This window comes from Erithacus rubecula (assembly GCF_903797595.1).
Source record: "Erithacus rubecula genome assembly, chromosome: 5".
Lineage (NCBI taxonomy): Eukaryota > Metazoa > Chordata > Aves > Passeriformes > Muscicapidae > Erithacus > Erithacus rubecula.
In genome coordinates this window covers 14,388,348-14,400,534 of record NC_136687.1, presented here as the reverse complement: position 1 = coordinate 14,400,534, position 12,187 = coordinate 14,388,348, and the positions used below count along the sequence as shown (strand labels likewise).

The following is a 12,187-nucleotide window of genomic DNA, read 5'->3' as shown; positions in this document are numbered from 1 at the left end:
TGCCAGAGTAAATCCTAGCTGTGGATGGTATAGCCAATTCCCATGTTGGTAGAACAGCTGAACATCATATACTGTATTGAAGGGTCACTGTGAAATGTAAAAGAGAAAAGCAAAATCAAATAGCTGAATAGGTGCACAGCCTGTTTGGTGACCATATGCCCATGAAAGTTCTTATCATGAGGGCCAATCTGAGTTCAAGTTTCTGCTTCATTTGTTTCTCCAGCTTGCTTTTTTTCATGCCTCCCCCTTGGCTTTTGTCCTCTACTGTGTGTATGTTTATCATCTCATCCTAGACATGGTTCTTGTATTATCTGTTACAAAAGTAACAGCAGCATTATTTTATTAGCAAGCTCCAAGGTTTCACTTCCAGTGAAACAAATAAAATGTATCCCAAATAATACATGCTGTAAAGAATGGTGATAGAAATTGTGTAATAATACTATATACTTAATGATGAACTCTCTTCATATCTAGACATCCTTGGATGACATTGATTTCTCACATGTTTATGACAACTTTGATCAGAAGTACTCAAATTTAAGAAACAATCAGGCCACAGATGGTGGTTAATCTAGTCTTTGACTAAATTAATTGGTTTCATAATTGGGTACACATGGAGCTCTTTAAACATTAATCACAGTCCTCTTAGATATCTTTAACAAGAGAAAGTATATCTGTTCTAACCAAATCTTTGTGAAGCTGAAAACAACTGGAGAGTGTTGCCTTAGGAAAAAACCCCAAACCTCAGAATACTGTGATTGTATTTAGTTCTGCAGAGATAAAAATAGCAAGGTGAGAATTGGCATATTTGGTTAAGTTTATGAAATATTTTGTAACTGCACAGAGGTAGGAAACTGGTTACTGTTATCCTTTCACTGGGCAAAGAATTCAAGACCAAAATTGCTTTGGATTTTACAAGATTATGCAATTTCTGCAGTGAGTTTTGTGTTAAATCTTTTCCAGTTTCATAGACCTATATATAGGATAATGGAAGACTAGACCCTACGTAAATTACCAGCAACAAATGCTGTTGGCTTAAGACATTCTGAGCACTTCCTTTGACTCTTCAGTCTGGAGAGTATCTCTCTAGAATCTATATTAAGGCAGCAACACTTGACTGATAAATGTTGAGGAAAAGCTGATTATGAGAATGCATAAAAGGCTAATATGAGAAATAATCTAAATGGGAAGGGCTTATTACAAAGCTATGAAAAATACTATGAAATTTTGCCAGCCAAATCTGATGATGTGATGGTACAGCCTTCACTTATAAAAATATGTGTGTAATATTTAAGTGGTTAAATTTTAACAGTAAAGCACTAAAATTAAGACAGTGTTTCTACCTGAAAGAACAAAACACGGTCAGGTCTAAAACCAGCATTAAAAATTCTGTTGTTTCTTTATGCCCAAGGCTCTCAAACCAGAAGACAGGGGCCTCTTGGCTTTCCTTTGAAAGAAACTGTAAACATTATCATGCAGAAAAGGTTGAAAACAAATCTTGATTCGACCCTAAGCAAAAACACAAGTGAAAATGCAAAATGGAGTGCAATAGACTTGAGAGGATGGAGAAGGAATGGATCTGAATCACTGGGGCACAGGGCCCAAATTCCAAGGAGAGGGATCCCAGCATTGAATTGAAGTGCTGCACACCAGCTCTCAGCCAACTTGTTGTGCACTGTGGGGAGGTATTGCAGGGAATATAGATACCTACCTCTAAAAACATCCTTCATGGCAAATTGTGGGAAATTAAACACTTAAATTTTAAACAAGAGGAGGAAAAGGAAGAAACCCTCAAAATGTTTTGTGGGGAAGTTGAATTGCCTAAGAGAAGGAAAGATTATTTCTCTTTGCATCTCAATCCATGAACACTTGAAATGAAAAAGGCTTTTTCAAGGATGATCAAATGATGGGAAAGGACAACAGAAATATCACACTTTTTCTCATGATTATCTGCAGTAGATCATCTCTGCTGTCTACTTTTCTCAGAAAGAATCCAATGAGGAGCTGTTCAGTTTGTCATATTCAGCCAGCTGTGACCTCATTTTTTTTATTAGCTGAGGGGTTTACTTAATGTTGTCCTAAAAATGAATACTTAATATGAATTTATACTTCTGTTACTTTATTTTAATTTGTCTAATACAAAAACAGTCTTTAAAATAAATGTGAAAATGGTAAATGTAAGAAAATAATATTTTTTCAAACCAAACTAATTGTGAAATAAGATGAACAAAAAAAAATCCATGTTTCATTTTAAAATCTCAGTATGAAAAAAGGAAAATAAGAGAACATCTTGGTTATACTGAACTAACTGCCTTTAAAAAATAGAAATGTTATTTTCAGTACATTTGCAGCACTATTGAGATTGATTATAGCCACATGAAAATATACTTATTGAGAACCAGCATTCAAAAATCCAAATATTTCAAGAATGCAGTTACGTGAAGAAATCTAAGGTCACAGCAAGCTAAACCCCACACGACTAATCTAGCTACTGAAAGAGTTGCATTTCAGCAATAACTAGGTTCTTTTTTTAAAATTATTTTGGGTTTGAGAAATCATGTTTTGCTAAAAGGATAGTGGATTTCATACATGATATTCCTTCTTTTCCTTTTCTTCTACTTTTTTCCAATTCAAGAACTTTAGCTTGAAAATGAAGATATTGAATTTGTAGGAAAAGAGCGAAGATCAGTGGGGGATACAGAACATAACCTAAACCATGTCCAATTCAGCTAAAAGGAAGGTTATACATAAAATTGATAAGATGAAGTCTAAAGATGTAATAAAAATAGTTTTTCTAAATAAATCCATGAACAGTTTTACTTCAAGAGGGAATAATTCTGCAAGTGATGTTACAGGAAATAAACTGCTTTACCCAAGTGACTCCCACTCGTGGTGGATGCTAGTTAGGTTGGTTATAAAATTGTAGCCTATTCTGGAAACTGCAGCTGGAAAGAGGTGCAAAGGACTCCAAAACATGAATTTCTGCAGTTAAACCAGAAACCTGCTACATGCATACACCTTCCTCATTACCAACTCACACTCCTGGGGAGATGGTAGAGACCTAGGAGGTGATACCCTATGCTCCAGCTTGAGAATGGGGTGTTGCTTATGCAATCCTTCATTTACATTGCAATCCTTCAGGGATTGCAATCCTCCTGTGATGTTTCACACATGCTGTATCTTGACACATACTCTGTTGGTTCAACTTCCATACAGGGAAACCTACCCAGTGAGACATTCCATACAAGGAAGGGTAAGTTTTGGGGAAAAAACTCCTTTCTTACCTTAAATAATAATTAAGCTGTAGTCTGCAACCAAAGTAGCAGTCCTTGTCTTACTTAGCTTTAGCAAGCTCTTAGCTTCTGTAATTGTAAAAGTCATACATGAAGACATAAACAGTTCTTTGTCTTTTCAGTTATAACACAAGTTTGGATTACCAGTGCATTCTCTGATGGCTGGCTCAGTATTTCATGTCCATCTCTAATATTAAGCTGCAATTAGTGATCTATTCTCTCTGGATTTAATAGCAGTATATTTTCAGCTGCAGAGTTGCTCTGGTGATGGCATACTTAAATTACTTGGCCACATGGGAAACTTTAGAGAGAGTGAGTGACATTACTCAGCTGTGTGGAACACAGGATAACAGTTTAAGTGGAAGGAAAAACAGCCATCTTTGATAGATAGTGCTATAGAGACACCACTTAGGAGTATATATCGGATTTTACCTTCCCTCCAAATTTAATTTTAATAGTCAAATAATGACATGTTAAAACAGTAGTCTAATCTACAGTAGAGTAATTTGTTATTTTCTGGCATTTCAAGCTGACTGCTTTCACTTACGCACCTTTTTCTGACAGACTAGTACTGAAACAAGATATATCATCTCTATAAGAACACTTTGAGAATAATAAATGCTTTAAATTAAAAGTTTCTCTTTTTCTTGTTTTTTGTAACATAACACCATGGAGTCTTTCATTTAGTTGCATATTAATATTTTATTTCACCTTATGAGCCTGTGTTGTTTAAAGTCCGTTTTTTTTGACCTTACTGAAACATAGATCTTCTTTGAGGAATTATTTTTACTACAATCAAGTGTGCTCAGCTGACCATAGAAGTTGTGTGATTTTTTGTTTCTCTAGCTCTAAGAGTTTATCTAAACACAGTGCAGCCTCCATGTATGTGTTCTCTTGTGTAGCAGAACATGCATATGATGAGATCATGGCCCTTTGGGCCCAGTATCACCAGATCCTTAGTCTCTAAACAGTAAACAATAAACAAAGACCTGAAAATAACCTATGAGAATTTCACTGTATATTCTAAAATGGTATACAATGGAGAACTCTATTCATCTTTTAGTTACCCACACAAGATCAAGTTCATTTATTTTATAAACATTTACTGTAGAGTTTCATTATAATGCTTCTTGCTACAAACAAGGCTGGTTTGATATATGGAAGTGACATCTCTATTTAACTAAACTAGCTGATACAAGTAGACAGAACATGAAGAATATTGGTGTTCTTGAAAGCCTGCACGCTTTTCACTGAGCTAATTAGATGATGTGATAAGAGTGCATCCGCTCAGATACAAACTTTGTTTCACCTAGTTAGATGCTCACAAATTTAAGAGCACTACTTCTAGAACACAAAAATCATGTTCCCATTTTTTACCTTCCTATGCAAATGACAAAGATATTTGCAAAAATGGCCATCTGCCTGAAATAATCATGTTTCATGTACTTAGAATTAGGTCAATAACTGGAACAGAAACACAGGCAGTAGAATCAGCTAATGCCAACAAGAATCAGAAAAGCAGACCCTGTAATTAAGGGACAGCAGTATTTTTAATCATATATTCTACTGTCATTGAACACTAAATATATATCCTGAGCTATACCTGATGTGTGATGTGATTTTGGGGGTTCTCCTATGCAGGGCCAGGAGTTGGACTCAATGACCCATATGGATCCCTTCCAACTCACAATATTCAACATACCCTGAAGTTTCAGGTGTAAACAGACAATTTCTTTCTTCATCTATAAGATATTTGACCTTAAATTATAGTCTCTCCACCCACCACTATTTGTAAACTATTCTGAATTTCATGAGAGAATAGAGATACAAAAGATGTAAACCTGGAATGCTTACAGATCATACTTTTTCCTGGTGATCTAAAAGCCAATGAGGAGACTTGAAGTTGCCTAACTTTTCTTCTCTGTTAAAAAGCTCATTCTTCCACTTGTTTATGAATGGAAACTTTTCCAATTGTTTCTATTAGAGTTTGTTCTTTCATTTCCCTTTCTTATCATTTAGAACTGATGACAATGCAAAGAAATGTTTGGAGTTTAACTTTCAGGACTCACAGGGGCCCTAACCCAAATATCAGCAACATCTGGATTATGAACATATTTTTGCATATTTTCACACTGATTAAGGTTGCCATGAAAATTCAAAGTCTAAACTACTAGATTAGGGATAATTTTTTACCTGGGCTGTGCTGCTTGCTACCACAGACATGGAAGTGATAGATAATGGGCTGGCCCCTCTCTCATAGCATTCTTGCTGTACTGCTCTATAGCTGCTGGTCCAGCTGCCTCTGCTGAAGGAAAAAGAATGATCATGTCAGTGTTTATGGTGAAATATCCTCTAGTGTCATTATTTCTACTTTTTTATTTTCTGTTTCAGTATATCTTTCAAGTACCAATGATTATCTGCAATGTTCATTCATAAAGCTATCACACAATTCATCATTTAACCCTCCATGTTTTACCAAGACAGTGACAGATTCAAGGTTTACAAATTGTATTCATGTGAGAGAGGAGCTCACCACTCACTGCATCTGCAGAAGGCTTGCTACAAGGTTTTGACCATTCAAGTTAGCCTGTTCTAATTACATGTCATCATTGCCCCCAGTTTCCATAAAGCAGCACTTATGTGACAAAGAGCCATGCAAGGCTGTCTGTACAGGAGTGAATTTCACCTTTGGGGACTAATTATAAAGAGGTTTTGATGATGAACAATTTTGCAATGTTTCAATAGGATAGTTAAATCTCCCCAATGTGTTTAAAAAATTAATTCAAAAATTAATTCAAAATGTCAAATGGGGTTGTGGTATCAAACTGTAAACATCTCTGAGTGTTATAATTTCTCTTTACACCCAATATAATATAAGATGAAATATACAGGAAGAAGAGCAGTAATAATTCTTGTAGCTTCAAAAAAATTGTACTGGACTTTGTCTCCACAACTGGCATTCTGATCCCATAAAAATAAGCAAGGACAGGCAGCTAAAATCAACCAAACTGAAACTACCTCTCACTGCTTCAGTTTCTGCCTCAATCAGCCTTGGAGTTTTGATTCAACTCTTGTTCAGAAAACTGGAAATAAAATTTCTATAAAATTCTATAAAATTGAGTACAAGTCCACATAAGAAGTAGTCTCTTGGCTGGAAAGTCATTTTCATAGAGAAGAAAAACCAGTACCATTAATGTAAAAAAAAACATCCCTGAAGGTTTGATGAAGCAGGATCCTTGGCTTACCTGGGCCAGTTTTGTTTGAAAAAATAAACATCTCCAAGGGAGAGAGTGGTGCAAAACTAGTCTCTACAGCATATCTGATTTCTAACAGTATTTTCAGAATAACTAAGAGTTCAAAACCTAGGCAACTATAAAAATTCAGTTGGAAATGCTTTCTTTCTCCTTTTCTCCTCCTTCTCTCCGAAATCTGTCCACCAAGGTTTTTAGGTTGTTTTTTCTTGCTGTTTCCTTTCATGCCTGGAGAAGTTTCTCAGACAAAAGAAACCTTGAAACTGCAACAAAAATTATGTTAATTTTACAAAATTGGTGGGGGGGGGGTGCTGTTAGTTCCTTCCCTATTCTTTATTTAATTCACAGAAACCTAAAAAAAACCTCTTCAGATGTGGAACATTTGTGTCCCTATGAAAATGATTCACATCACATAAGCTCAGGGATTCAGTTAAACACCACTCATTTAAAATTCTTCTGTGTTGAATTCATTAAGTTCAATTAGTTGCTTTACAGAAGTGACAAAGTTTATTTAAATGATTTTTTTTTTACAAAACAATTATGTGATCTGCCTGCCATCTGTTCCCAAAGTTTGGTTTGTTCCAGTGGAAGCAGAACTGAACTTCAGAGACCTCTACAAGCAATCCCTGAATATATCCTTCACCCATAAAGAAAAGAACATATTTATGAAGTTCAGGACAAATCCATCAGGTAAGGTTTGCAGCAGAAGCCAATTCAGGGCAGATTTGTCTTTAACCAGTCTTACGGATAAAAAAAAAGACCTATAACAAACAATACAGGAGGGGTACTATTAGTTTGAAACTGATGCATTATCCAAATAAGGTTACATTTTAGTTTGTGTGGGTTTTGCCTTCTCTGAGTAACTTTGGGTTTTGCCATTTCTTTGAGGTAAGACTGAAAATTTATGTTGCTGTTTGGAAGGCCAGGAAGATACTTGCAACAGATTTGAGGTGGAGAAGGAGATTGGTAAATTGCTGCTTATTTATTGCTGGCTGCCATGACGAAAAGTCAGAGGAAGCAAAAGGCTGCGTTTACACCTGCACTTCCAGTATTGCCATTCTCCTAAAAGGCTCCAGTAAAGGTGGTAAGGGCTCCACTCCTACATAGCCTTGCTTCTGCCTACACAGATATGTAGAGGATGAATGAGTGGGGAATAACTTCCCTTTGATTGTTTTCTGGTATAGAGAGTGACTGGGTTCTTTCCAGCCTTGCACCTTCAAAGGGGAGAGGCAATGGTGCCTTGTCTTTTCACTGGCCTTATTAAATCCTGTTTTCTTTTACAATATCCAAATAAGCACAGAAAATTTAATTTCTTGCTGTAGTGACACTGCTTACAAAGACTGGTATGAGAAGGAAAGCATGTGGGAGGAGGAGCCACTCAAAGACGTACTAGGATCTGAGAAAACTGCAGATCTTTCTATCTAGGGAATTAGAGACTGCTAATTGCTCTCTTGCAAGGCACGGGTAGCGATTGTCACATTAGACTGGTGCGGAGGGATACGTGTCTTGTGCTGGAGGCACAACACGAGGGTGACAGAGCAGAGCAGCACAGCCGCCCGTCCGAGTGAGTGGCTGTCAAATGCTCCAGAGTAACTCAACCTGACGTTTGTGTGTTAACTTTCTTGCAGTTACCTTAATCTGACTTCGGGTTGTAGGATGATAGTAAGCCTTCTCAGGCGTGCTCCCAGACACTGAACTGATTTGGCTCCTAGTTTTCACGCTAGTCTTTTCCAACGGGGTGGTGGGAGATCGCGCTGTGTGACGACAGCCCCCAGCGAACCTCACTGTCCTACGGTACCAACATCCCCGTAAAAACAGGACTGAAAGCAACGCCGCTGAGAACAGACTGGTGAACCGGGAGCAGTTCAGGGAACTTTGACAGTCTCCCTACGGAGTGAACCTGGCTCGCTGTGTGACAGCCGCGTCCGTGCGGGGGTGGCAGGGGCGGAGGGGGAGCGAGCTGGCGGCAGCCCGGGGGCAGGTGTGGGCGAGGGGCTGGAAGAGGCGGAGGGGCACCTGAGCAGGGAGCCCCGCTCCAAGCAGCGCCCAGGACAGACCGTGGGCTGAAGGCGGGACCCGCGCCGGTTTTCGAGGTGCCGTGAGCCCGGCGCTGTGAAGCGCGAGGCGCGGGGCCGCCGGCAGGGCCGGCTCTGCTGTCCACCGGGCAGAAACCTCGGGGGCGGTGCCGCTCCCCTCCCTCACGAACTACAGCTCCCGGCGTGCCTTGCTGTCGCCTGCCCTGGCCGGGCCAGAGCAGGTGGCGCGCTGCCCTGCGGGAGCTGTAGGCCGGGGGAAATCGATGGGCAGAGGGGCAGTGGCGGGCACGGAAGGGTTTTCGGTTCTCGACCCGGGCCGCGGTCTGCGAGGGAGAACCGCGGCCCGGGCAGAGCGGGCGGCGGAGAGGGGGAGCCGCGAGGAGCGGGGACGCGCGTCAGTCACTCCGCCAGGCGGCGCGCGCGCTCCCCGCGCCGGATGCTGGGGGGGGAAGGGGGGGAGCGGGCGCGCGCTCGACGAAGGCAAAGGGGGGTGGGGGGGAGGGAGAGGAGCCGGGGGAGCGCGCGCTCGTATGTAAATGAGCGGGCGTGAGGTCAGAGGCAGATGGAAAAGGGAACAGAAGGAATGGCCGCCGCGGCTCCCGCTCCTCCTGCCGCCGCCTCCCAGTGCCGGAGCCCCCGCTGCACGGCGGAGCGCAGGGGAGTCCGCCGAGAACTCGACTCCTGGCGGCACCGGCTCATGCACTGTGTGGGTAAGAGAGGGGGCGGCGGCGGCGTGTCCTGGCTGCAGCGGGGGGGACCGAGGGGCGGGGGACGGGGCGGCGAGCGGGGTCTGAGAGGGGAGCGGACAGCGGGGCGGGCGAGGCTCCCCGAGCCCGGGTCTGTCGGGTGGGCGGAGGGGGGGAGCGGGGATGCAGGAGAGGCTCCAGCGGCTTTCTTGGAGGGCGGGGGCGCAGACGGGGCATACGGGGGAGAGCGAAGGTCCTAAGCCGCCTCCGGGCAGCGGAGGGTGGGTGTTAGGGCTTCGCCTGGGGCCGCTGGCTCCCTCCCGTCACCGCCAACCGAGACCATTTCTCGGCTCGGGTCCTTTTGTCTCGGCTCCTCGTCGTTGGCGCGGCGAGCGCCGGTGGCTGCCCCCCTCCTCTCCTCCTCCATCGCCTGTGCCTGGGGGGCGGAGGGGGGAAGGGAGCCCGCCTCTGTGTGTGTGTGTGTCTGTGTGTGCGTGCGCCTTTAAGAGGGAGCCGCTCCTGCACTGACGGTTGGGATTTGAAGTTTTCCCTCCCCCTGGAAGTTGTCATGGCGACGGCAGCTCTCCCCCCCCGCCCCCGGGGCTGCCCCGGTGGCTCTCGTGCCGGGAGGGTTCCCGGGTCACGTGACTGCCCCGCGCGTGTCCGGCTGGCGGGTGCGCGCGGGCACCGGCGGCGTTCCCGCCTGCGGGAGCCCCGGGACCGGCGCTGCTCCCGCTGCGCTGCGCCCGGGCAAACGCAGCCTCCCCTCCCGGCCCCGGCCCCGGCGAGCGCCGGCATTCGGCACGTGTGCCGCCTCGGGGCGCCGGGCGCTTCGGCTGCGTTTTGTTTGTTTGTTTGTTTGTTTTGTGGAGGTGGGCTATCAACACTGAGGCCAGGAACTGCGTATTTGTGTTGTTTCGGCAGGCGTTCCCCTTCTTGGGGAAATCGAATCTTTGATCTTCAAGTAGAGTGTTAGCGTCAGTGCCGATCCTCCCCGATGGCTGAGCGGGGAAGCACATCTAGTGTGGCTGGGAGGGTGGGCAGCGCTTCATTCAGTGTTTCTGCAGGCGCTGGAGAGTACAGCGAAGTGAGAAGTGAATTCCCAGCAAGCTGGTATACCTGTATCTACAGGCAATTAGCACTGTCCGAGTTTGTGGATTTTTTAGATTTTTCAATAACCTGATAACTGCTTCATATACACAAGCTTCTTCATCTTGCTGTGTTGTCCCAATAGTACTTGTAAACACCTGTTAATGCTTGCAGTGTCTTTTTATTCCTCCAGGTTGTAGTACTGTTTAGAAAATAGTGTTTTCTGAGCAGTACTATGCCATATAACACTTCTAACAGAAATAACACGGTTTAATTAGAATATGCAGGAGTGCCCGTTTATTGGCATAGATGCTGTGGTAAGGTGTGAAATCTGAGGATGGATATCTCTCACAAGTGGCACTTTCTGTGGTTGCCTGTTATTTAATGGCATTTCACTTAAAAGTTTAAACTAAAATCCCAGAAGTCTGCCTGACAGTGGATGACTGAAGGAACCTTTGGGTGGTAGCTGTATACTGTCAGATGTGTTTGAGAAGCAGTTGCACTGCACAACTCACACTGAGAAGGAGTGTAAAGAAATACAGTGGGTTGAGTCCTCTGCTGGGCAGATCTCCTGGGTTTAGGGAACATCTTCAGAGTTGCCTTTTGGGTTAGCCTTTCACTGAGAATGGCTAAGTGCAAAACTGTCATGTAATTACTTACATTTTACATTGTGGTGGTGCTTCGCATTCAGCTTTGTCTTACTTGGAATAAAAGTTAAGGGTATGACTTCTTTGTATATTCATGGTGTGAAATCCAGTTAATAGAAACAACCCCTGAAATTATTAGCAGCTGCTAAGGAGAAAGGACATAGGTTATGGTTTAATAGTTAGTCAAGAGCTATCTCGGTTAAGAACTGTTACCTGGCAGGCCTGTTGAGCTGCCCTTATCAGAGAGAGAGTGTAAACAAAGTGGCAAGAAAGTGAGTAGTCAGGATAATGGCGGTAGAGTACACTTAACAGGTTTGGGCTGGGGGTTTTTGTGTGTGGAGTTTTTTTCCCTTTACTCCTTCGAAATTCCATTGCATTAGATTCTGTAAAATCACCTCCTACAATAACTAAAAATAGCTTCTAAAGTGAAAGTGGTTCATTGTTCTCACTTTTCAAAGTATTCCTAAGGACTTGAAGAGTCTAACAAAGTTAGTGTTAACTAAAAGGTCTGAACAATGGCTGGGTTGATGGCTGAAATGGCAATGTGGTGGAGGAAGGAGTGGTGAGTATGATGGATTTGGCAGTCTTCTCAAGAATCATGATTGTAGTAAAGTGAGAAAAACAATATGGTAAGGCAATTGTCCCCCAGTTCTTGAACTTTTTGGATGAGCAACTTTACCTTGATGTCTTGTGTCGTTTACTGTATTAATAATAAATTTGATATTGGCATTTCTGTAGTATAATTAATTGAACACTGAAATAATTTATCTGTCAAGGATTCCTCATCCACTTTCTTTATGGAAGTGGTAAACTGAGACAGAGGTAGCACCTCCAAGACTCCAATGTTGAAGCTCACAGTGAATACTGATCATATTTGCTACAGTGAGACTGAAATAATATTCAGTGGAGGGCTAGTGATGGTTAGAGACTTCTGCTTGAAGGGCTGAGTTGCTGAATTGTTCATTGGTCAAAGCCTGGTTGCAGATTTAACTCTAAAGTCCATGCAAATATGTAAAAGATTGGAATTTGCCAGCCTAATACATTAATTTGTGACCTGAAGAATATGATTTAAAGTCTCATGTCAAAATGTTCAAACACTTAAAGAATTTGAAAAGAAAAACAGTAATAAAATTTCACTGACATTGCTGAAAAATTGTTTATTTGGTATCTAAACATACTTGACGG

The 12,187-nt window shown here is 42.6% G+C and overlaps 1 protein-coding gene across 9 annotated transcripts in view; it reads left to right on the top strand.

The window, feature by feature from the left end:
* The first annotated feature begins 8,710 nt into the window (after positions 1-8,710).
* LCORL (ligand dependent nuclear receptor corepressor like) overlaps positions 8,711-12,187 on the top strand; it is an 82,036-nt gene continuing 78,559 nt past the window's right edge. For all 9 annotated transcript variants that reach the window (XR_013774489.1, XR_013774490.1, XR_013774491.1 and 6 more), the window contains exon 1: positions 8,711-9,290. Coding sequence is in view for 6 of the 9 variants with exons in the window: in XM_079307462.1 (XP_079163588.1) it covers positions 9,143-9,290 (148 nt within the window). In the remaining 3 variants the exon portion in view is untranslated. The remainder of the gene's footprint in view (positions 9,291-12,187) is intronic.